We start from the raw sequence: 24,397 nt of genomic DNA, 5'->3' as shown, positions 1-24,397 counted from the left end.
TCTTTCTTTCTTTCTTTCTTTCTTTCTTTCTTTCTTTCTTTCTTTCTCTTTTCTTTCTTTCTCTTTCTTTCTCTCTCTCTCTTCCTTCCTTCCTTCCTTCCTTCCTTCCTTCCTTCCTTCCTTCCTTCCTTCCTTCCTTCCTTCCTTCCTTCCTTCCTTTCTTTCGTTTCTTTTTTGAGACATAGTCTCACTCTGTCACCCAGGCTGGAGTACAGTGGCACACTCTGAGCTCACTCCAACCTCTTCCTCCTGGGTTCAAGCGATTCTCGTGTCTCAGCCCCCCCAAGTAGCTAGGATCACAGGCATACACCACCACACCTACATTAGTAGAGATGTGGTTTCGCCATGTTGTCCAGGCTGGTCTTTAACTCCTGGCCTCAAGCAATCCACCTATCTTGGCCTCTCACAGGTGTGAGTCTTCCTGCTCCTTTTTCTTTATCTTCCCCTTCTGCTATTCGTATTATACATACATTGGTGTGATTAATGGTGTTCTACATTTCTCTGAGGCTCAGTTCATTTTTCTTCATTCCTTTTTCTCTATGTATTTAGGATTGTATAATCTCTATCAGTCTCTCTGGAAGTGTGCTAATTCTTTCTTCTGTCAGTTCAGATCTACTATTTAGCCCGTCTCCTAATCCACTTCAGTTATTGTACTTTTCAACTCCAGAACATCCATTTGGTTCTTTTTTAAAACAATAATTTCTGTCTCTTTATTGACATTCTTTATTTAATGCAACATTGACATCATGCATTCCTTTACCTCTTTAAAAATCATGATTTTCTTTTTTTTTTGTCTTTGGACATATTTATAATGGCTAATTTGTAGTCTTCTTCTGTTAAATCTGACATCTGGTCCCTCTTACTGAGAGTTCCTTTTTTTTCTGGTGTATGGGTAACACTTTCCTGTTTCTTTGTTTTTTTGTTTTGTTTTTTGTTTGTTCGTTTGAAGCTGAACAGTTTTGATAATATATTGTAGCAACTTTGGGTACTTGTCTGATTCCTCTGGGGCTTATTATTATTTGCTTGCTTATTTATTTAATGACTGGCTAGATTGTTTAAGTGGTTGATCTCCCTCCTCCCACAGTGTGAATCCTCTGATGTTGCTCCTCAGAGGACTTTGGTATGCCCACAGTCATATTTGGATGATAATGGTTTGGGCAGAACTTTGTCTCTTTCCCTGGCCACATCCAGCTTTTTAGTTTCACTAATTGCCATCTGATTGCTCTGCTCTTTTCAACAATGCCCTGAGGCATAAATTGCTTCCCAGACTAATCCTATTATATTAGGGTTCCTTTGAAGGGATAGTTCCTGAGGTCAGTGTTTGAAATTTGTTCTTTGTTGGTTTGTTTTTGGAGATAGAGTCCCAGACTTTCACCCAGGCTAAAGTGCAGTGGTATGATGATGGCTCACTGCAGCCTCAAACTCCTGGACTCCATTGATCCTCCTATCTCAGCCTCCTGAGTAATTGGGACCACAGGTGTGTGCCACTGCACCTGGCTTTTTTTTTTTTTTTTTTTTTTTTTTTAAAGTTCTGGTATATAAGTGCAGGATATGCAGGTGGCCTGGCTACTTTTAAAATTTTTTTGTAAAGATGGGGTCTCCCTATGTTGCCCAGGCTGGTAAAATTTGTTCTTACCCCAAGAGACTCATCCCAGCTGTCTCTTTCCCTAGTTATCTCCAGCAAATTCTCTAGTCTACAGTTTAGCTTGTATCTCCAATGAGTCTACTAATCTTTTCCTTTCACCACAACTTCTACTTTTTCGAGAGTACCCTACTCTTAGTCTTGAACTTCTCTACACTCTGTTGCAGTTGAGGTCATTTTCCCTGATTCAGAGCTCTTTGTTTTATAGCCTGCTTCCTCTGCCAGGCAAAATCTTTGAGTCATGGTTCTGGAGCCGGGGTGGGGGACAATGACATGCTTCTGAGTGACACCACCACTTTAGGAGCTGAGGACTTGGTGGAGGGGTGGCAGTAGCCTCAGGTCTTTTTGATCTGCTTCCAGAGTGTAATAACAACCTTATGAGCCAGGGCAATGCCAGTTGTGGCTCCAGTATTCTCAGTGGCACTGCATCCAAGGTAAAGCTCCCGTCATATGAGTAGGGGTTAAACGGGACAAAAGAGGCCCACCTTTTAGCTGCACTCACTTACAACTTAGCCTCAGTAACATGTAGCTGGGGGAAGGATCAGAAATGCTAATATCCTGCTCAGGACATTCCAGGCAGCTAACTCTTCAACAGGGAGCTTGAGAGAGAAGAAGGTCTGTGTTTTTAGCTGCCTCAGTATGGAGTGGAGTTTCTGTGTCATTGAGTTGGGAGAGGCAAGGCAGGGAACAGGTTAAATATTGTGGACTCTCGCTGTTCTTAGATTTTCTTGAGCATACGTTTCTTCATCGGCTGTGTGCCTTTAAGACCATTTCCAGAAACTTTAAATGGTTGCTTTTGAAAAAGAAGTTTCACTAGTTTTATTGGAGAGTGGGTCTGTGGAGCTTCTCATGCTGTCAAACTAGAAGTCCCTTCTAACCCATCAATTTTGTAACTGTCCTTTCTCATAATACATTTTCTCCAGTGCTATGCATTCATCCTATATAAATGTGGCAGTATTGACCCCAATTAAGAAGATAACCTCTTCCCTTTGGGGAAATATTTTCTAATTAGTGATCTATTTCTATCCTCCTTTCATAAAACAAAGGTTCCCCAGACAGTAGTCCTTGGCTAGCTTGGATACTTTGGTTCTGACAGTTTGTAAGACTGGAGATGTTAGAGTTTCCCTGTCTTTGCCATTCTGACCAGGTACCTGGCAAGCTGAAACTTTTAATGCTGCCTCTAGGATTTGACCTGTGTTATGTGCCCGATGTTTTGGTGAGGCATCAATGATGATTCCATGACAAGCACTGAGCTTTCTCATTGACCTCAGAGGGATTCTCTGTATCTGTGTATGTGCCAGGTGCTGGAAATAAAGGAGTAAAAGGAAAGGTAATGTTGTTGCCTTTGAAGAAGTTCCCCTAGTGGTGGAGATAGCCATAAAACAGATAAGGACACTATAATTTATCAAGTGGATACTGTGAGGCACAATGGCTTGCACCTGTAGTACCAGCTACTTGGGAGGCTGAGGTGGGAGAATTTCTTTTCTTTTTTTTTTTTTTTATTATACTTTAAGTTCTAGGGTACATGTGCATAACGTGCAGGTTTGTTACATATGTATATATGTGCCATGTTGGTGTGCTGCACCCATCAACTCGTCAGCACCCATCAATTCATCATTTATATCAGGTATAACTCCCCAATGCAATCCCTCCCCCCTCCCCCCTCCCCATGATAGGCCCCATTGTGTGATGTTCCCCTTCCCGAGTCCAAGTGAGCTCATTGTTCAGTTCCCACCTATGAGTGAGAACATGCGGTGTTTGGTTTTCTCTTCTTGTGATAGTTTGCTAAGAATGATGGTTTCCAGCTGCATCCATGTCCCTACAAAGGACGCAAACTCATCGTTTTTTATGGCTGCATAGTATTCCATGGTGTATATGTGCCACATTTTCTTAATCCAGTCTGTCACTGATGGACATTTGGGTTGATTCCAAGTCTTTGCTATTGTGAATAGTGCCGCAATAAACATATGTGTGCATGTGTCTTTGTAGTAGCATAATTTATAATCCTTTGGGTATATACCCAGTAGTGGGATGGCTGGGTCATATGGTACATCTAGTTCTAGATCTTTGAGGAATTGCCATACTGTTTTCCATAATGGTTGAACTAGTTTACAATCAGGTGGGAGAATTTCTTGAGCCCAGAGTTCAAGACCAGCCTTAGCAATATATCAAAACCCTGTCTGTAAAAAAAAAATAAATAAAAATTTAAGAGTGAACACTGTGATAGAGTTGCAGAAGAGGATGCCCTAAGTCAGCTTTTCCCATGTTACAGTCACTGACAAATAATCTGGATCTCAACAGATGACTAGGAGTGATAAGGAGAATGTTTTAAGTGAGGGAATAGCATGTACAAAGATATTGTACTGGTAAAAAGCCTGGTACTTTCAGAGAGTTTTAAGTAATTCATTATCATTGGGAATTGGGAATTCATTATCACTCGGAATGGGAGGAAGTGGCAATTGATGCATTGAGGAAGGCCAGCCCATAGAGGAGGGAGGGTCTTGCATAAAGTTGTAAAGTTTTGATTTTAAATGGAGTTAAAGCTTTAAAAGCTTTCAAAGAATCATAGAGTAGAACAGAAAGGACCTTAGAGGTTAGTAGACTACAATGTCTTTTCTTTGCTTTCTCCATTTCTGACCTCTTGACACGTGGACTTTATATAGCAAGCACTTAGAAAATATTCATTTTCTATCTCCTCTGTAGGTCTTCCTTATATATGAGGGATCACGCATCACTGTAATAGTGGACCCTAGGATTGTACATTCTTAGTATCTTTAATCCTTCTTAAGACATATTACACACACACACACACACACACACACACACGCACACGAGAGCTTATTTTTGTGCCTGGCACTATTCTAAGGTATTTAGTTGAATTTACTCATTTATGCTTCCCTCAACATGAGGGTTGTTAGGTTTTTGTGCTACTATCTTCATTTTACAAATGATGCAAGTTACACGCTGAAACTAAGTGGTGGAATGAGGATTCAAACCCATGCAACAGGGTCTAGAATCAAACTCTAAAGTATCATGCTACATTGAATCCAAGCTAGTGTAACTCTCTGGCTCCTGGCTAAATATCTTTGTTTTAGATAGGCTGACAATTTGGGGACCTTTTTCTTTCTTCTATGCAATAGACAATTATGTCTTGACTAGCTATTGTAAGCTAAACTCTCTGCTACATGTTACAGGACAAACTCTAGAGACACTCCTTTAGTTATTTAATAACCACACACCCTGTTCTGTGCCAGGCCCTAGGCTTGGAGATGGGTTTATGGAGCTAAATTATTCATTTATGTATTCCAGAAAATTTGCAAGATGCTGGGTGAAGAATAAATGATAAATAAAATATAGTCTCTATTTTTGAGTTGCTTAGGGAGAGTAAGAGGGGGATAATTAAATAGTAATTGTAGAATATTGGGATAAGTACTGTCATTGATGTATACCCTGAGAACTAAGGGAACAAATAGGATAGGGCAATGAACTCACCTGGGAGAGATCTAGAAAACTTCACAGAAGGCGGTGACTTTTTCTTTAATAGACAAAGAGTGGGAAAAAGCATTTTAAGTGGAGCACCTTGTGCAAAATCTTGGGGGTATAAAAGATCATGGTTTGGTCAAGGAGCAGGAAATGGCTTGATGTGTCTAGAGCAGGCAACTTTTTCTGTAAAGGATTAGATAGTAATTATTTTAGACTTTGATAGCCATAGAGTCTCTGTTACAAATACTCAACTCTGCCTTTGTAGCATGAAAGCAGCCACAGAAAATATATGTCAGTGCATGAGCCTGGCTATGTTTCAGTAAAACTTTATGAAAACTGGCTGGGCATGGTGGCTTATGCCTGTAATCCCATCACTTTGGGAAGCCAAGGCAGGAGGATTGCTTGAGTCTATGAGTTTAAGACCAGCCTGGACAATATGGTAAGACTCTGTCTCTACAAAAAGTAAAGAAAAAATTAGCCCCTGTGCTTGTAGTCCAAGCTACTCGGGAGGCTGAGGCAGGAGGATTGTTTAAGCCCAGGAGGCTGCAGTGAGCCATGTTCACGCCACTGCACTCCAGCATGGGCAATAGAGGGAAACTCAGTTTCAAAACCAACAAACAGCAAACTGGATTTGGCTTATGGACATAATTTTCTGACCAATATCTGGTGTGTAAGTTGTCTGGTAGGGAGGGAGAGTGGCCAGGAAGATCCCTAGGAAGTTAATATTGTAAAAGGCCCTGAATGTCAGGCCAAGAAGCTAAGGCTTTATCTTGTAGGTAATGGGGAGCCATGAGATGTTAAGTAAGGGAATTGGAATAGATATTTACTTTAAGATCATTCTGGTGTCTAATATGGCAGATAGACTGACAGAAAAGAGACTAGATATACAAAGATAAGTGAGAAATGACTGCCCTATCCCTGCCCGTGAGCAACAACTTCTGATCTCAGTGGAGACAGATATTTCACCCATGAAACATCCATGTCCTAGAACTCTGTAAATGACATTTAGAACTATTGTACCTGAAATATGGTATGGTTCCTTGCTAGATGTTCAAGAGGTGAATAAGAGTTGGTAAACTTTTCAGATCTGGAACATGTGACTTATGGGTTTGATATGGCTTGGTTCTCTGTACCCACCAAATCTCATGTTGAATTGTAATCCCCAGTGCTGGAGATGGGGCCTGGTAGGAGTGATTGGATTACCGGGGTGGTGTTCTCATGAATTATTTAGCACCATCCCCTCTTAGTGTTGTATAGTGAGTGAGTTCTCATGAGATCTGGTCATTTAAAAGTGTGGTAGCACCTGCCCCCTCGCTCTCTCTTCCTCCAACTCTGGCTGTGTAAAGTGTGTCTGTTTCCCTTTCACCTTCTGCCTTGATTGTAAGTTTCCCAAGGCCTCTCCAGAAGCAGAAGCTGCTGTGCTTCCTGTACAGCCTGTGGAACTGTGAGCCAATTAAACCTCTTTTCCTTATAAATTACCCAGTCTCAGGTATTTCTTATTTTCTTCCTTTTTAAAATTTTTTTTTGGCGGAGTCTCACACTGTCACCCAGGCTGGAGTGCAGTGGCACAATCTCGGCTCACTGCAACCTCTGTTTCCTGGGTTCAAGCAATTCTCCTACCTCAGCCTCCCAGGTAGCTGGGACTACAGGCACAAGCCATGATGCCAGCTATTTTTTATGTTTTTAGTAGAGATGGGGTTTCACCATGTTGGCCAGGCTGGTCTTGAATTCCTGACTTCAAGTGATCTGCCCACATCTGGCTCCCAAAGTGCTGGGATTACAGGTGTGAGCCACTGTGCCTGGCCACAGGTATTTCTTTATAGCAGTGTAAGAATGGACTAATGTAGGGTTCTAAATCTTGTGGGCTGGGTGGGAGTTGGAGAGCAGCAGAGAAAGTGGGAATGGAGGTGGTACAATTTGGTTTGGGAAATGTGGAAGGTAAGTATTAGGGAACAAGGTTGGAAAGGGGAGGGAAGAGTTATTGATTCTAAGGAAGATCCCAGGAAAGCCATCCAGATTGCTGTACCCAAAGGTGTGCTGCTCTTCTTCTGGCTTTATGTCAGTGAATTCTGTTCTCTGGTGAATCAAGCTGGCTGGGCCTGTTTTGTAGAAATTATAGAGAGATGTCTCCCTTCTTCTCTGCTCCCACTCTCACTACTTCACTACTGCTTAACACTTGGGATGGGTTTATCCCTTGTGCCACCTCCTGGGAGATCAGTTTTCTGGGCGCATGGAACTAAATATACTCACTGACAGCTGGTGCCTTGGCTCTTTGGAGAGCTATTGAGCTGTATCGTTCTAGCCAATGCTACATTCCCCATGGTAAGGCAGGACTCTTGGGGAGCCTCCTTAGGTCTTCCTGAGAGAAGAGCTGCTTGATCTAAGTGTGAAATAGTAAATCCCTTTAGTGGGATCCAAAAGCTGCCTCTTTAGCTTTGTTATTACCTTTTGCTACTTTTAAACTTTGTCTTAAATCAGACGTTAGCTATTAGCTGGATGTGGGACAGTGTTCAGAGTAAGATGTGGTAATGCCTACTTCAAGTATACTGGACATCAAAGTATATTTGATGTCAATATACTCAGTATTATATTCTTGGGTGCTATGCTTATGGCTGGGTAACTGGGAACTTCTGTTGGGAGTATATGGTTTGGCAGGGGAGATAGACATCTAATAAGACTGATAAAGGTATTCACAGGCACTATGGGAGCACAGAAGAGGCCACCTTTGATCAATAATCTTTTTCTGTTACTTTCCTGTCCTTATCTCACTCTCCTTCCAATAATAATCTCAATTAATATCTGAATTGTGCTGTCAAACTCATAGTACTTTAGTGTACAATAGGAATTACAACTATGCCCCTGAGGGGCCAGAGGGCATTGTAACTGAGTAATGTGGGCTGTATAAATGCATATGCATAAGTCTGTGAATGGTGAGAGCTGTGGGAAAATGGAGAGCACACGCCTCTTCGGAAGGAATAGCTCTGGCTGATTGTTGCCATGTAGTTATGTAATCCAAGAGCAGTTCTAAGAGATAGGGGATTGAGGCCTTCATTAGCTCCTTTAGCACCAACTTCCCAACCTTTAAGTTACCCCAAATTGTATAACATATATATATATATTCATACACATATATAATATAAATTATACATATATAAATATATTTTATATATAGTCATATGCCACATAAGGGCATTCAGTCAACAATGGGCCACATATACAATGTGGTTCCATAAGATTGTAATATCATATTTTACTATATCTTTTTTATGTTTAGATATGTTTAGATACACAAATACTACTGTGTTACAACTCCCTACAATGTTCAGTACAGTAACATGTTGTACGGGTTTGTAGCCTAGGAGCAATAGGCTATTTCATATAACCTAGGTATGTAGTAGGCTATACACATCTAGCATACGCTATGATGTTGACACAATGATGCATTTCTTAGAATGTATCCCCATCATATGTCGTAAGTGAGATGACAATTTTACCAGAGGCTAATTGATATAAACAAGAGTTAAGTTCCTATGGCATATTTCTGGTCACAAAAACATCACCAAACTTACAAATAAAGACCAAAATACTTACAATATGAAACACTGAAATAAATGTGAGCTATATGTACATTTAAGAAAGATTAATAAAAACAAGTAAGATAATTATTTACCTACTTATTTCAGTTCAGGGTTAAGAGTGTCCAGAGCTTATCCTAGCAGCTCAGGGTGCAAGGTGGGCACCAACTCTGGATAGGACACCATTCCATTGCAGAGCACACCCACACACACACCCACACTCACTCAGGCTAGGATCATGGAGACATGCCAATTCACCTAAAATGCACATCTTTGGGATGTGGGAGGAAATCAGAGAACACAGAGAAAACCCATGCACACATGGGGAGAGCATGGAAACTTCACACAGACAGTAGCCCCAGCCGGGAATTGATTTATTTTTTTCATCGACATTATAAAGAAATGACTTGAAATACGTGGTATTATTTGAGGAGCTGCTGTATGTATTTATTCTTTGATATGGACAATTGATTTTTTCCTTAGGTTTAAGTAAAAGGTTAATAAAAACATCTTCATAAAAAGTTGCATTTTAATATTAATTTGTGGCTGGGTGTGGTGGCTTATGCCTGTAATCCCAGCACTTTGGGAGGCTGAGGCAGGCAGATCACTTGAGATCAGGAGTTCGAGACCTGCCTCGCCAACATGGTGAAACCCTGCCTCCACTAAAAACACAAAAATTAGCATGATGGTGGGTGCCTGTAATCCCAGCTACTCAGGAGGCTAAGGCAGAAGAATTGCTTGAACCCGGGGGTCAGAGGTTACAGTGAGCTGAGATCATGCCACTGTACTCCAGCTTGGGTGGACAGAGTGAGACTCCATCTCAAAATAATAATAATAATAAATAAAATTAATTTGTAATGAACAATCTTCATAAAAATAGTGTGCTTGCTCTGCAAATGCAACCTCATGACAAGTCCCTTAGCTATCACTCTCCTTTTCCAATTAAATTGTTAGTCCTTAAGCCACTCCTGTATAAAATTCTAAAGTCATTGGAGCTTACTGTGGCTAGATATTTTTATTTTTTATTTTTTTGAGACAGGGTCTTGCTCTATTTCCCAGGCTGGAGTGTAGTGGTACGATCATGGCTCACTGCAGCCTTAACCTCTTGGGTTCAAGTAATCGTCCCACCTCAGCCTCCCAAGTAGTTGGGACCACAAGCGCATACCACCACATGTGGCTAATTTTAAAATTTTTTGTAGAGATGGGGTTTCACTATGTTGCCCAGACTAGTCTTGAACTCCTGGGCTTAAACAATTTTCTCCCACGTCGGCCTCCCAAAGTGCTGGGATTTAAGGCATGAGCCGTGGAGCCCAACCTCTTTTGATTTGTTTAAAAGATAGCCTGAGGTGGTGGACTTTCAGTGAAATTTTCTGATTTTTTTTTTTTTTTTTTTTTTGAGACATAGTCTGGCCTTGTCATCCAGGCTGGAGTGCAGTGGCATGATCTTGGCTCACTGCAACCTCCGCCTTCCAGGTTTAAGCAATTGTCCTGCCTCAGCCTCCCAAGTAGCTGGGATTGCAGGCATGTGCCACACTGCCCAGCTAATTTTTGTATTTTTAGTGGAGACAGGGTTTCACCATGTTGACCTGGCTGGTCTCAAACTCCTGACCTCAGGTAATCCACCTGCCTCAGCCTCCCAATGTGCTGGGATTACAGGCATGAGCCACTGCGCCTGGCCAAAATTTTCTGATTTTTAAATTTAGGTTCAGCTGCTTAAAATGCTGTTTAAAGTGCAGGCCAGTAAAAGACACATGCAAAGGCAATTTATGACTTCTGCAAACATGTCTCATTTAATCCTTACTATACCTGAATGAGGGGCATTATTAACCCTAATTTTGAGAGGAAAATAGGCTCAGAAAGGCAAAGTAGCTTGCCCAAAAGTCATACAGCAAGTAAGTAGCCAGTTTCTATGGGTTCTGCCTTTCTTTCTTTTTTTTTTTTTAAAATTATTATTATAGACTTGAAGTTCTAGGGTACATGTGCACAATGTGCAGGTTTGTTACATAGGTATACATGTGCCATGTTGGTTTACTGCACCCATCAACTTGTCATTTACATTAGGTATTTCTTCTAATGCTATCCCTTCCCCAGCCCCCTACCCCCCAACAGGCCCTGGTGTATGATACTCCCCTCCCTGTGTCCATATTCTCATTGTTCAACTCCCACTTATAAGTGAGAACATGTGGTGTTTGGTTTTCTGTCCTTGCGATATTTTGCTGAGAATGATGGTTTCCAACTTCATCCAAGTCCCTGCAAAGGATATGAACTCATCCTTTTTTATGGCTGCATAGTATTCCATGGTGTATACGTGCCACATTTTCTTTATCCAGTCTATCATTGATGGACATTTGGGTTGGTTCCAAGTCTTTGCTATTGTGAATAGTGCCACAATAAACATACGTGTGCATGTGTCTATAGTAGCATGATTTATAATCCTTTGGGTATATACCCAGTAATGGGATTGCTGGGTCAAGTGGTATTTCTAGTTCTAGATCCTTGAGGAATCGCCACACTGTCTTCCACAATGGTTGAACTAATTTACACTCCCACCAACAGTGTAAAAGCATTCCTATTTCTCCACATCCTGTCCAGCATCTGTTCTTTCCTGACTTTTTAATGATCTCCATTCTAACTGGAGTGAGATGGTATCTCATTGTGGTTTTGATTTACATTTCTCTGATGGCAAGTGATGATGAGCTTTTTTTATGTGTCTGTTGGCTGCATAAATGTCTTCTTTTGAGAAATGTCTGTTCATATCCTTTGCCTACTTTTTGATGGGGTTGTATTTTTCTTGTAAATTTGTTTAAGTTCTTTGTAGATTCTGGATATTAGCACTTTGTCAGATGGGTAGATTGCAAAAATTTTCTCCCATTCTGTAGGTTGCCTGTTCATTCTGCTGATAGTTTCTTTTGCTGTGCAGAAGCTCTTTAGTTTAATTAGATCCGATTTGTCTGTTTTGGCTTTCATTGCCATTGCTTTTGGTGCTTAAGTCATGAAGTCTTTGCCCATGCCTGTGTCCTGAATGGTATTGCCTAGGTTTTCTTCTAGGGTTTTTATGGTTTTAGGTCTGACACTTAAGTCTTTAATCCATCTTCAGTTAATTTTTCTATAAGGAGTAAGGAAGGGATCCAGTTTCAGCTTTCTACATATGGCTAGCCAGTTTTCCCAGCTCCGTTTATTAAATAGGGAATCCCTTCTTCATTGCTTGTTTTTGTCAGGTTTGTCAAAGATTAGATGGTTGTAGATGTGTGATGTTATTTCTGAGGCCTCTGTTCTGTACCATTGGTCTGTATCTCTGTTTTGGTACCAGTACCATGTTGTTTTGGTTACTGTAGCCTTGTAGTATAGTTTGAAGTCAGGTAGTGTGATGCCTCCAGCTTTGTTCTTTTGGCTTAGCATTGTCTTGGCTATGTGGGCTCTTTTTTGGTTCCATATGAACTTTAAAGTAGTTTTTTCCAATTCTGTGAAGAAAGTCAGTGGTAGTTTGATGGGGATAGCATTGAATCTATAAATTACCTTGGGCAGTGTGGCCATTTTCATGATATTGATTCTTCCTATCCATGAGCATGGAATGTCCTTCCGTTTGTTTGTGTCCTCTTTTATTTCATTAAGCAGTGATTTGTAGTTCTCCTTGAAGACATCCTTCACATCCCTTGTAAGTTGGATTCCTAGGTATTTTATTCTCTTTGTAGTAATTGTGAATGAGAGTTCACTCATGATTTGGCTCTCTGTTTGTCTGTTCTTGGTGTATAGGAATGCTTGTGATTTTTGCACATTGATTTTGTACCCTGAGACTTTGCTAAAGTTGCTTATCAGTTTAAGGAGATTTTGGGCTGAGACGTTGGGAGTTTTCTAAATATACAGTCATGTCATCTGCAAACAGAGACAATTTGACTTCCTCTTTTCCTAGTTGAATATCCTTTATTTCTTTTTCTTGCCTGATTGCCCTGTCCAGAACTTCCAGTACTATGTTGAATAGGAGTGGTGAGAGAGGGCATCCTTGTCTTTTGCTGATTTTCAAAGGGAATGCTTCCAGTTTTTGCCCATTCAGTATGATATTGGCTGTGGGTTTGTCATAAATAGCTCTTACTATTTTGAGATATGTTCCATTGATACCTAGCTTATTAAGAGTTTTTAGCATGAAAGGCTGTTGAATTTTGTCAAAGGCCTTTTCTGCATCTATTGAGATAATCGTGTGATTTTTGTTGTTGGTTCTGTTTATGTGATGGATTACGTTTATTGATCTGTGTATGTTGAACCAGCCTTGCATCCCAGGGATGAAGCCAGCTTGATCGTGGTGGGTAAGCTTTTTGATGCACAGGTGGATTTGGTTTGCCAGTATTTCATTGAGGATTTTCGCATTGACGTTCATCAGGGATACTAGCCTAAAATTCTCTTTTCTTGTTGTGCCTCTGCCAGGCTTTGGTATCAGGATGATGCTGGCCTCATAAAATGAGATAGGGAGGATTCCCTCTTTTTCTATTGTTTGGAATAGTTTCAGAAGGAATGGTACCAGCTCCTCTTTGTACCTCTGGTATAATTTGGCTGTGAATCCATCTGGTTTTTCTTCGTTGGTAGGCTATTAATTATTGCCTCAATTTCAGAACCTGTTATTGGTCTTTTCAAAGATACAACTTCTTCCTGGTTTAGTCTTGGGAGGGTATATGTGTCCAGGAATGTATCTGTTTCTTCTAGATTTTCTAGTTTATTTATTTTATATTTTATATTATTTTATTCTCTTTGTGTAGAGATGTTTATAGTATTCTCTGATGGTAGTTTGTATTTCTGTGGGATCGGTGGTGATATTCCCTTTATCATTTTTTATTGCATCTGTTTGATTCTTCTCTCTTTTCTTCTTTATTAGTCTTGCTAGCGGTCTATTTTGTTGATGTTTTCAAAAACCAGCCCCTGGATTCATTGATTTTTTTTTTTTTTTTTTTTTTGAGACAGAGTCTCTCTCCATCGCCCAGGCTGGAGTCAGTGGCACAATCTTGGCTCACTGCAAGCTCCGCCTCCCGGGTTCACGCCATTCTCCTGCCTCTGCCTCCCAAGTAGCTGGGACTACAGGGGCCCGCCACCATGCCCGGCTAATTTTTTTGTATTTTTTTTAGTATAGACGGGGTTTCACTGTGTTAGCCAGGGTGGTCTCGATCTCCTGACCTCGTGATCTGCCCGCCTCAGCCTCCCAAAGTGCTGAATTACAGGCCTGAGCTACCGCGCCCGGCTGATTCATTGATTTTTTTTGAAGGGTTTTTTGTGTCTCTGTCTCCTTCAGTTCTGCTCTGATCTTAGTTATTTGTTGTCTTCTGCTAGCTTTGCGATTTGTTTGCTCTTGCTTCTCTAGTTCTTTTAATTGTGATGTTAGAGTGTTGATTTTAGATCTTTCCTGCTTTCTCTTGTGGGCATTTAGTACTGTAAATTTCCCTCTACACACTGTTTTACATGTGTCCCAGAGATTCTGGTATTTTGTGTCTTTGTTCTCATTGGTTTCAAAGAACATCTTTATTTCTGCCTTAATTTCATTATTTACCCAGTAGTCATTCAGAAGCAGGTTGTTCAGTTTCCACGTAGTTGTGTGGTTTTGAGTGAACCTCTTAATCCTGAGTTCTAATTTGATTGCATTGTGGTCTGAGAGACAGTTTGTTGTGATTTCTGTTCATTTACGTTTGCTGAAGAGTGTTTTACTTCCACCTATGTGGTCAATTTTAGAATAAGTGTGATGTGATGCTGAGAAGAATGTATATTCTGTTGATTTGGGGTGGAGAGTTCTGTAGATGTCTATTAGGTCTGCTTGGTCCAGAGCTGAGTTCCAATCCTGGACATCCTTGTTAATTTTCTGTCTTGTTTATCTGTCTAATATTGACAGTGGGGTGTTAAAGTCTCCCATTATTATTGTGTGGGAGTCTAAGTCTCTTTGTAGGTCTCTAAGAACTTGCTTTATGAATCTGGGTGCTCTTGTATTGGGTGCATATATATTTAGGATAGTTAGCTCTTCTTGTTGAATTGATCCCTTTACCATTATGTAATGGCCTTCTTTGTCTCTTTTGATCTTTGTTGGTTTAAAGTCTGTTTTATCAGAGACCAGGATTGCAAACCCTGCTTTTTATTGCTTTCCAGTTTTCTTCCCTTGCTGGCAAGAAGTTTTGTTCCTTTGGAGGAGAAGAGGCGTTCTGGTTTTTGGAATTATCCGCCTTTCTGCTCTGGTTTCTCCCCATCTTTGTGGTTTTTATCTACCTTTGGTCTTTGATGTTGGTGACCTACAATGGGGTTTTGGTGTGGATGTCCTTTTTGTTGATGTTGATGCTATTCCTTTCTGTTTGTTAGTTTTCCTTCTAACAGACAGGCCCCTCAGCTACATGTCTGTTGGAGTTGCTGGAGGTCCACTCCAGACCCTGTTTGCCTGGGTATCACCAGTGGAGGCTGCAGAACAGCAAATATTGCTGCCTGATCCTTCCTCTGGAATCTTTGTCCCAGAGGGGCACCCACCTGTATGAAGTATCTGTTGGTCCCTACTGGGAGGTGTCTTCCAGTCAGGCTACACAGGGGTCAGGGACCCACTTGAGGAGGCAGTCTGTCCATTATCGGAGCTCAAACACTGTGCTGTAGAACCACTGCTCTCTTCAGAGCTGTTAGGCAGGGACGTTTAAGTCTGCAGAAGCTGTCTGCTGCCTTTTATTCAGATATGCCCTGCCCCCAGCGGCAGTAGGCCCTGCTGAGCTGTGGTGGGCTCCACCCAGTTTGAGCTCCTTGCCACTTTATTTACACTGTAGGCATAGAACTGCCTACTCAAGCCTCAGCAATGGCGGATGCCCCTTCCCCCACCAAGCTCCAGCATCCCGGGTCAATCTCAGACTGTTGCGCCAGCAGCAAGCAAGGCTCTGTGTGCATGGGACCCACCGAGCCACGCACGGGAGGGAATCTCCTGGGTCTGCCGGTTGCCAAGACTATGGGAAAAGTGCAGTATTTGGGCAGGAGTGTACCGTTCCACCAGGTAGTCACTCACAGCTTCCCTTGGCTAGGAAAGGGAAATCCCCTGACCCCTTGCATTTCCTGGGTGAGGCGAGGCCCCGCCCTGCTTCGGCTCACCCTCCATGGGCTGCACCCACTGTCCAACCAGTCCCAATGAGATGAACCAGGTACCTTAGTTGGAAATGGAGAAATCACCTGACTTCTGCGTTGATCTCACTGGGAGCTGTAGACCGGAGCTGTTCCTATTGGGCCATCTTGAAAGTGCACCAGGTTCTGCCTTTCTGACTCTTAAGGCCTGATTGTTGCAGCTTCATTTCTTTATTTTCTAAATGGGAAATGGGTACATTTCCCATTCAGCATAAGTACCTTCCTTCAGGTAGAGCTTCTATTTGCCAGTTCCTCTTTTGGCATCATCTTCTCTCTGACCTTGTTTTCTGACCCTACTTGTTTTTTGTGTGCTTTGTGGCACCAGTAGGGTCTGTATGTGAGTCCCTGTGGAGATCTTCCTTGTACTTTTTTTCTGAGTTTCTCTGCTCTCCACATACCTCAGTGATCAGACTTGACTATAAAAATGAGTCTATTTCTTGTTGGTTTCCTATAAGCAGCTGGTATCTCATGTCAGATGGTTTCCTCGAGTTATCTGATAATGGCAAAAAATCTCCTTCCTTGGAGATTTTGGTGTTTCTGCTCCCAAGGCCTGCTTGTGATAACTGTCTCTCTAGTCTTAGATTAAAGGTTCTAGGTTGGAGCCTATGAGGACCAAAGAATGGTATATCTTGAAGAACTTGATTAATCAAAACTAAAAAATCATAATAACAGCAGATTTGATCTGTAAAATATATCCCAATTCTGACAAATTCTCATCACTTTCACAGCTACCACCTTGTTTCAAGCCACCATTAGCTCTCATTATTGCAACAGCCACCTGAGTGATTTCTCTGTATCTGCCCTTTCCCTTTTATAGTCTACTTTTTAACACAATATCCAGAGAAATTGTTTTAAAAATATAAATGTGTTCATGTTATACCTCTGTTCAAATCCCTGTAACAGCTCCCATCTCAGAGTGAAATATCAAAGTCTTTTTTTTTTTTTTCTTTTTTTTTTTTTTTTCTTTTTTTTTTTTTTTTTGAGACTGGAGTCTCGCTCTGCTGCCCGGGCTGGAGTGCAGTGGCCGGATCTCAGCTCACTGCAAGCTCCGCCTCCCGGGTTTATGCCATTCTCCTGCCTCAGCCTCCCGAGTAACTGGGACTACAGGCGCCCGCCACCTCGCCCGGCTAGTTTTTTTGTATTTTTTTAGTAGAGACGGGGTTTCACCGTTTTAGCCAGGATGGTCTCGATCTCCTGACCTCGTGATCCGCCCGTCTCGGCCTCCCAAAGTGCTGGGATTACAGGCTTGAGCCACCGCGCCCGGCCCAAAGTCTTGATAGTAGCCTAAAAAGGCAACTGGGTGCAGTGGCTCACGCCTGTAATCCCAGCACTTTGGGAGGCTGAGGCAGGTGGATTACCTGAGGTCTGGAGTTCAAGACCAGCCTGATCAACATGGAGAAACCCTGTACCTATTAAAAAATACAAAATTAGCCAGGCGTGGTGGTACATGCCTATAATCCCAGCTACTCAGGAGGCTGAGGCAGGAGAATTGCTTGAACCTGGGAGGTGGAGGTTGCAGTGAGCCACGATTGTGCCCCTGCACTCCAGCCTGGGCAATAAGAATGAAACTCCATCTAAAAAAAAAAAAAAAAAAGCCTAAAAAGGGGACTCTGTGTATTCTGGAACCCTGTGGCTTCTTTGACTTCATCTCCTGCTAGTCACCACCTTACTCATTTCTCTCTAGCCATACTGGCCTTGTTATTCCTTGAACATACTAAGTATGTTCTGTCACCTCAGGACTTTGCATCTGCCCTTCTCCATTTTTGGGATACTCTTCTCCCAGTTATTCTGCATGCCTTTCTCCCACACCTCCTTTAAATATTTGCTTTAAAGTCACCTTCTTATCTTTTGCCTTGTTGCACTCCTTGGTGATATTGAGCATATATTTCACATATCTTTTGGCCTTTGTTTTTTTTTTTTTTTCTCTGAGACAAGATCTCACTCTGTCACCCAGGCTGCAGTACAGTGGCATGATCACAACTTACTACAACCTTGATCTCCAAAGCTCAATGGATCCTCTGACCTCAGACTCTAGCTTCAGCCTATAACTGGAACCACAGGAGTAAACCACCACACCTGGCTAATTTTTTTTTTTTTTTGTACAGATGGAGTCTCCTATGCTGCCCAGGCTGGTCTCAAAATCCTGAGCTCAAGTGATCCTCCCACTTTGGCTTCCCAAAGTGCCGTGATTACAGGCATGAACCACTGTGCTCAGTCTTGTTTGTCTTCTTTTGAGAAATGTCTAGTTAGATCTTTCACCCATTTTTTAATCTGTTTTTTTTTCTATTGAGTTGTTCAAGTTCCTTATATATTCTAGATGTTAACTTGTCAGATGTATAATTTGTAGATGTTTTCTCCCATTCTGTAGGTTGTCGTTCGCTTCATTGTTTCCATTTTATTTTGATTTAATCCCATGTATCTATTTTTATATTTTGTTGCCTGTGGGTTGTTGCTTTTTTTTTTTTTTTTTTTTTTTGGCAGTATCTCTCTCTCTTGCCTAGGCTGGAGTGCAGTGGTGTGATATTAACTCACTGCTGCTTCTGCTTCCTGGGTTCAAGTGATTCTCCTGCTTCAGCCTCCCAAGTAACTGGGATTACAGGCATGCACCACCACACCTGGCTGATTTTTATATTTTTAGTAGAGATGGGGTTTTGCCATGTTGGCCAGGCCGGTCTTGAACTCCTGATTTCGGGTGATCCGCCCACCTTAGCTTCTCAAAGTGTTGGAATTACAGGCATGAGCCACCGTGCCTGACTGTTTGTTGCCTGTCCTTTGGAGGTCTTAAAAATCCTTGCCCAGACCAATGTCATGAAGTATTTCCCCTATGTTTTCTTCTAGTAGTTTCATGGTTTCAGGTCTTACGTTTAAGTCATTTTATATATATATATATATATATATATATATATATATATGTATGTTTTTTTTTTTTTTTTTTTGTAGAGACGAGGTCTCACTATGTTGCCCAGGCTGGTCTGAACTCCTGGGCTCAGGCAATCCTCCTGCCTTGGACTCCCAAAGTGCTGGGATTACAGGCATGAGCCACCATGCCTGGCCCACATTTAAGTCTTTAATCCATTTTGACTTGACTTTAGCAAGTAGTGAGAGATAGGGTACATTTTTATTCTTCTGCATGTAGATAGCCAGTTTTCCCAGTAACCCCCCCCTTTTTTTTTTTTGAGATGGAGTCTCACTATGTTGCCCAGGCTTGCGTGCAATGGCATGATCTTGACTCACTGCAACCTTTGCCTCCTGGGTTCAAGTGATTCTCCTTCTTCAGCTTCCCAAGTAGCTGGAATTACAGGCGCCTGCCACCACGCCTGGCTAATTTTTATATTTTTAGTAGAGATGGGGTTTCACTGTGTTGGCCAGGCTGGTCTCCAACTACCGACTTCAGGCGATCCATCTGCCTTGGCCTCCCAAACTGCTGGGATTACAGGCATGAGTCCACGCCCGGCCCCCAGTACCATTTATTGAAGAGATTGTCCTTTCCTGAATGTTCGTTCATGCATTTGTCTAAAATCAATTGGCTCTACATATGTGGATTTTATTCCTGTGTTCTGTATTCTTTTCCATTGGTCTATATGTCTGTTTTTATGCCAGCACCATGCTGTTTTGGTTACTATTATTTTGGAGAATATTTTAACGTCAGATGGTGTGATTCTTCTAGCTTTATTCTTTTCGCTCAAGATGGCTTTGACTATTCAGGGTTCTTTATGGTTCCATATGAATTTTAGGATTTTTTTTTCTATTTCTCTGAAGAATGTCGTTGAAATTTAGGTTAGGATTACACTGAATCTGTAGATTGCTTTGGGTAGTATGAATGTTTTAACAATATTAATTCTTCCAACCCATGTACATGGGATATCTTTTCATTTATTTGTGTCTTCTTCAATTTAGTTCATCAGTATTTTACAGTTTTCATTGTAGAGATCTTTTACCTCCTTGGTTAAATTTATTCTTAAAGGTATTTTATTATTTTTTGTAGCTATTGTAAATGGGATTGCTTTTTTGATTTCTTTTTCAGATTTGTTTACTAGTTCTAACAGTTTTTTGGTGGTGTCTGTAGGTTTTTCTAGATTTAATATCATGTATTGGCTGGGCACAGTGGCTCACACCTGTAATTCCAGCACTTTGGGAAGCAGAGGTGGGTGGATCCCTTGAAATCAGGAGTTTGAGACCAGCCTAGGTAATGTGGTAAAATCCCATCTCTACCAAAAATACAAAAAATTAGCCAGGTTGGGTGGCATGCACATCTGTAGTCCCGGCTACTTGGAAGGCAGAGTTGGAGGATCTCTTGAGGCCCAGGAGGCAGAGGTTGCAGTCAGCTGAGATTGTGCCACTGCGCTACAGCCTGGGTGACAGATTAAGAGCCTGTCTAAAAAAAAAAAAAAAGATAAGCTCGTGTTGTCTGCTTGAAGGGGCTGTTTGACTTCCTCCTTTCCAATTTGGATGCCTTCCTTCTTTCCTTCCTTCTCTTCCTTCCTTTCCTTCCCTTCCTTTCCTTTCTTTCTTTCCTCTTGCCTAATTGCTCTGGCTAGGACTTTCATTACTATGTTGAAAATAGTGGTGAATGAGGGCATCCTTGTCTTGTTCCAGATTTTAGAGGGAAAGCTTTCAACTTTTCCCTGTTCAATATATTAGATGTGGGTTTGTCATATATGGCCTTTATTGTGTTGAGGTATATTCCTTCTATATCCAATTTGATTGCAGAGCTGGGGACTGGAATCAACTAAGTCTCAGTCACTCACATATCTGACTCCTGAACTTGAAGACTCAAAACAGCTAGGGCTACTCACGGATGTGTATCTCTACATAGACTTCCACATGATGTCTCCAGCAGGGTGGCTTCAGGGTAGCCAGGCTTCTTACATGTTGGCTCAGGGCCCCTCAGGCATGTGTCCCAAAAGAGAGAGAGCCGGGTGAAATTTGTATTGCTTTTTCTAACCTAGACTTGGGTGTCATGCAACATCATTGCTGCTACATTCTATTTGTTAGAAGATGAGTCACTAATGTCAGCCTATATTAAAGGGGAGGGAAATCCACCTTTAATGGGAGGATTGTGAAACAATTTGTGGACATATTTTAAAACCATCACAGTTGGCCGGGCGCATTGGCTCATGCCTGTAATCCTAGCACTTTGGGAGGCCGAGGTGGGTGGATTGCCTGAGCTCAGGAGTTTGAGACCAGCCTGGGCAATGGTGAAACCCCATCTTTACTAAAATACAAAAAGTTAGCCGGGTTGGGTGGCACGTGCCTGTGATCCCAGCTACTCAGGAGGCTGAGACAAGAGAATCACTTGAACTTGGGAGGTGGAGGTTGCATTGAGCCAAAATGACGCCACTGTACTCCAGCCTGGGTGACGAGCGAGACTCTGTGTCAAGACAAACAAACAAACAAACAAACAATCATCACAGTAAATTAACCTGTCTAAACCTAATGTAATTTGGGGCAAATGGCATTATCTTCAAGAGTATTACTGTTCTCATTTATAAATTAAGAGTGATAATTCATTGGTTGTGAAGATTTGATGGAAAAATATTGTGGAAATTAGAATATTGCTTAATATATAAGCAAGTACTCAAACATTTTAAATTCTTCCTTCCTTTTTTCTTTCCCCTTTTAGCTTATTGATTTTCAGTTAACTGTCATTTTTGTCTTTTCATAACTAAGAAATACGAGAAAGGAATTTCTAATTTATATATATTTTTCAAGTGAGACATGTAACAAAGAGGAAGTGATAGTTTAGTTGGCAACTAAGACATGTGCATAAGGAAGGATACATGAGTGATGTGATACACTTGTATGTTGGGTAGATGGAATGTGTTATGGCTAGCTAGAGGCAGGTGACCTGTGTGGAGATCTTGATCAGCTGACTCCTAGGTATCTCTTGTGACTTGTGTATTTTTCCCTTGCAGTTCCTGAGGGAAGACCTCAATTACCATGACCCAACAGTGAAACACAGCACCTTCCATGGTGAGGATAAGCTCATCAGCGTGGAGGACCTGTGGAAGGCATGGAAGTCATCAGAAGGTAATAGGCAGCCTGGTCATCAGTCCTAGTTGCGGGAAGGTTTAGAGAAGAGAGAAGCAGCAACTTGGCCTTAAAAGAACATGTATATAAAATGCTTAGTAAAGGGCAAATTATTGAAATGATTCTACATACAGTCACTAAATACGACTGAATATAGTCACTCTGCTAGGCATGGGGGAAGGTTCTCCAGAGTTGGAGTTTTTCTTCATTAGAATACTTTTTGAATTCTATCCTATTCCTACCCCTTTCCTCACCCACCTGACCCTGGCATAGGAATCTTCCAGGTTCTGCTGCTTCATCTCCAGAGAAAGGGAGCTTGCTGGCCTCTGAGGCAGCCCCTTTCTTCTCTAGCTTCCCGCTTAGTCCCAGCTCTGCTGAGTCCTAGATTCAAAGATTCAAAGATTCAAAGATTGGGTGAGGTTACAGACAGACTCTCTCCTTTTGTATACTATCTTGATTGAAAGCTTTTCTATATCATTTTGGTTGAAAGCACTAGTGTAGAGTCTGTCTTTTTTTCCAGGTTAAGTAGCCCTACTTCTTGAAGAAAACATTTTCTCAGTCTCCTTCTCATCTTGATTTCCTGCCTATAAGCACTTTTGTTAATGTGTTTCTTAGATCCTATAGTTGGCTGCAGACCTCCAAGTGTGATTTTATCATCACAGAGTTGAGCAGGGCTGTCACCTTCTTGTTTCTGAATCCTGTGCATCCGTTAATGCAGTCTGATTAGATACTGGTGTCTCACCAGTCATACCACTCTACTGACACATGTTGAGCTTAATGAAAACTTCAGATTTGTGCAAAACTGCTAAACCATGATTACCATTTTTTTTTCTGGAGCATTTCCTTCAGAGTTCTTAGTGAAAGAGCATGTCTAATTGTGTGAGACTTGACAGGGAAGGGAAAACCAGTGCTTTAGCTTCCTCTCCATTTATATTATGGCTAGGGCACAGATAACATTATAAGACTAGAAGCAATCTCTCTTCTCGGGATCTCTTAGGGCAGGTTCTGATGCTAACAGGGTTAAATGTAAGTAACTATCAGGATCCCTGGTTTTTATTTGAGGAACCTTAGGCCTGTTTGTATAAAGTTACTTGTCATTATCATGCATTTAGTGGAGCCAGAACTTTGGCCTAGAACTTCAGCTCTGTAGCCAATGCTTTTCAAGACCCTCTTGGTTGAAAGCATTAGTCTAGGGTAGAGAAGACTAGTTTTGGTAGGAATGAGGTAGTTTCTATTTTTATTTACATTTTAATTTAGGCTTATAGAATTTGAGATCTGAAAGGGATAATCTATATTGTAGATAGAGAGCATTAAATGTGAAGCAGGAAGACCTGGATTCTAATCCTGATTATGGGATGGACAGGCTGATGCTTCCTGTTAACTCTATGTTTTATCAATGTAGAAGAAAAATTAGGCAGCTGTAGGAGAGAGCTTCCTGGATATCTTTGGAAGCTGAGTTCCTTCTGGGGGCTTTTCTTTAATAGCTCTCGAGCAACTCAGGCTGTCTACTGATGAAGGTCAAGCAGTGACATGAGCTTTAGAACTTCACCAGCAGTACCAGGAAAAAAATCTTCCATTAGCATCATTTAGTTTTGGATTTCTTATTTTTCTCTAATAACATGAGGACAGGGTGGCTGGTTTTTAAGAGTGGGTTTCAAAAGTAGGAACTTAGAATTAAAGATGGCAGGGAGAGCATTCTGGCCTTCTCTGAAAGCTCACGTAGAAGTATCTAGGAAAGGAAAGTGAGAGGGCAGAAACAGAGGGACTAAATCATAATGCTAGAAAACAGCTCCAGGCAGTTTTCTCGTAAGGACTTTATTTTTGGACTTAGCAACTATTTGGAACACTTCCAATGTATTCTAAATTACAGGAAAATGAAAGACAATGGAGTGAGGTTTTTTGGGGGGAGAGTCCTCATTAAACACGAGTGGAGAAAAGCATTTCAGTGCACAGTGATGTAGTTCACAGCTAAGATGAGAAATGATATATATGTAACCTTTCAGAATTTGCTCAGTGTGACTGGGCGCTGTGGCTCACGCCTGTAATCCCAGCACTTTGGGAGGCCGAGGCAGGTGGACCACGAGGTCAGGAGATCGAGACCATCCTGCCTAACACGGTGAAACCCAGTCTCTACTGAAAAAATACAGAAAAAGCCGGGCATGGTGGCATGCACCTGTAGTCCCAGCTACTTGGGAGGCTGAGGCAGGAGAATGGTGTGAACCTGGGAGGCAGAGCTTGCAGTGAGCTGAGATTGTGTCACTGCACTCCACCCTGGGCGACAGAGTGAGACTCCGTCTCAAAAAAAAAAAAATTAAAAAAATAAAGAATTTGCTCAGCGTGTGTTATACTTGGTGATTTGACAGACTAAAAGTAAGAGTTTTTATATGTCCTCTTCCTGCCAGTAATTTGCTTCATTATTCAGAGAAAGGCCCCTAATCTCTCTGGAGTGATGATTTCCAGGGCTACAAAAAGCATGTAATATTCTGGCACTGGCTCAAACTAGCTGTTCTGAGTTTAGCTAGATGATGTAGATGTCAGCAGTGGTCATTTG

The 24,397-nt window shown here is 41.5% G+C and overlaps 1 protein-coding gene across 4 annotated transcripts in view; it reads left to right on the top strand.

Annotated features, from left to right (window-relative positions):
- Nucleotides 1-24,397, top strand: part of STIM1 (stromal interaction molecule 1) — a 216,861-nt gene that overhangs the window by 132,007 nt on the left and 60,457 nt on the right. For 3 of the 4 annotated variants that reach the window (XM_023209590.2, XM_023209589.2, XM_023209591.3), the window contains one exon: nt 21,732-21,846. In XM_023209590.2, the coding sequence (XP_023065358.1) occupies nt 21,732-21,846 (115 nt within the window). Of the gene's footprint in view, nt 1-21,731; nt 21,847-24,397 lie in introns of those variants that run through there. The other variant, XM_023209592.1, reaches the window with a different exon arrangement.

Source organism: Piliocolobus tephrosceles, chromosome 13 (assembly GCF_002776525.5).
Source record: "Piliocolobus tephrosceles isolate RC106 chromosome 13, ASM277652v3, whole genome shotgun sequence".
Taxonomy (NCBI): Eukaryota; Metazoa; Chordata; class Mammalia; order Primates; family Cercopithecidae; genus Piliocolobus; species Piliocolobus tephrosceles.
This window is presented reverse-complemented; position numbering and strand designations above follow the sequence as displayed.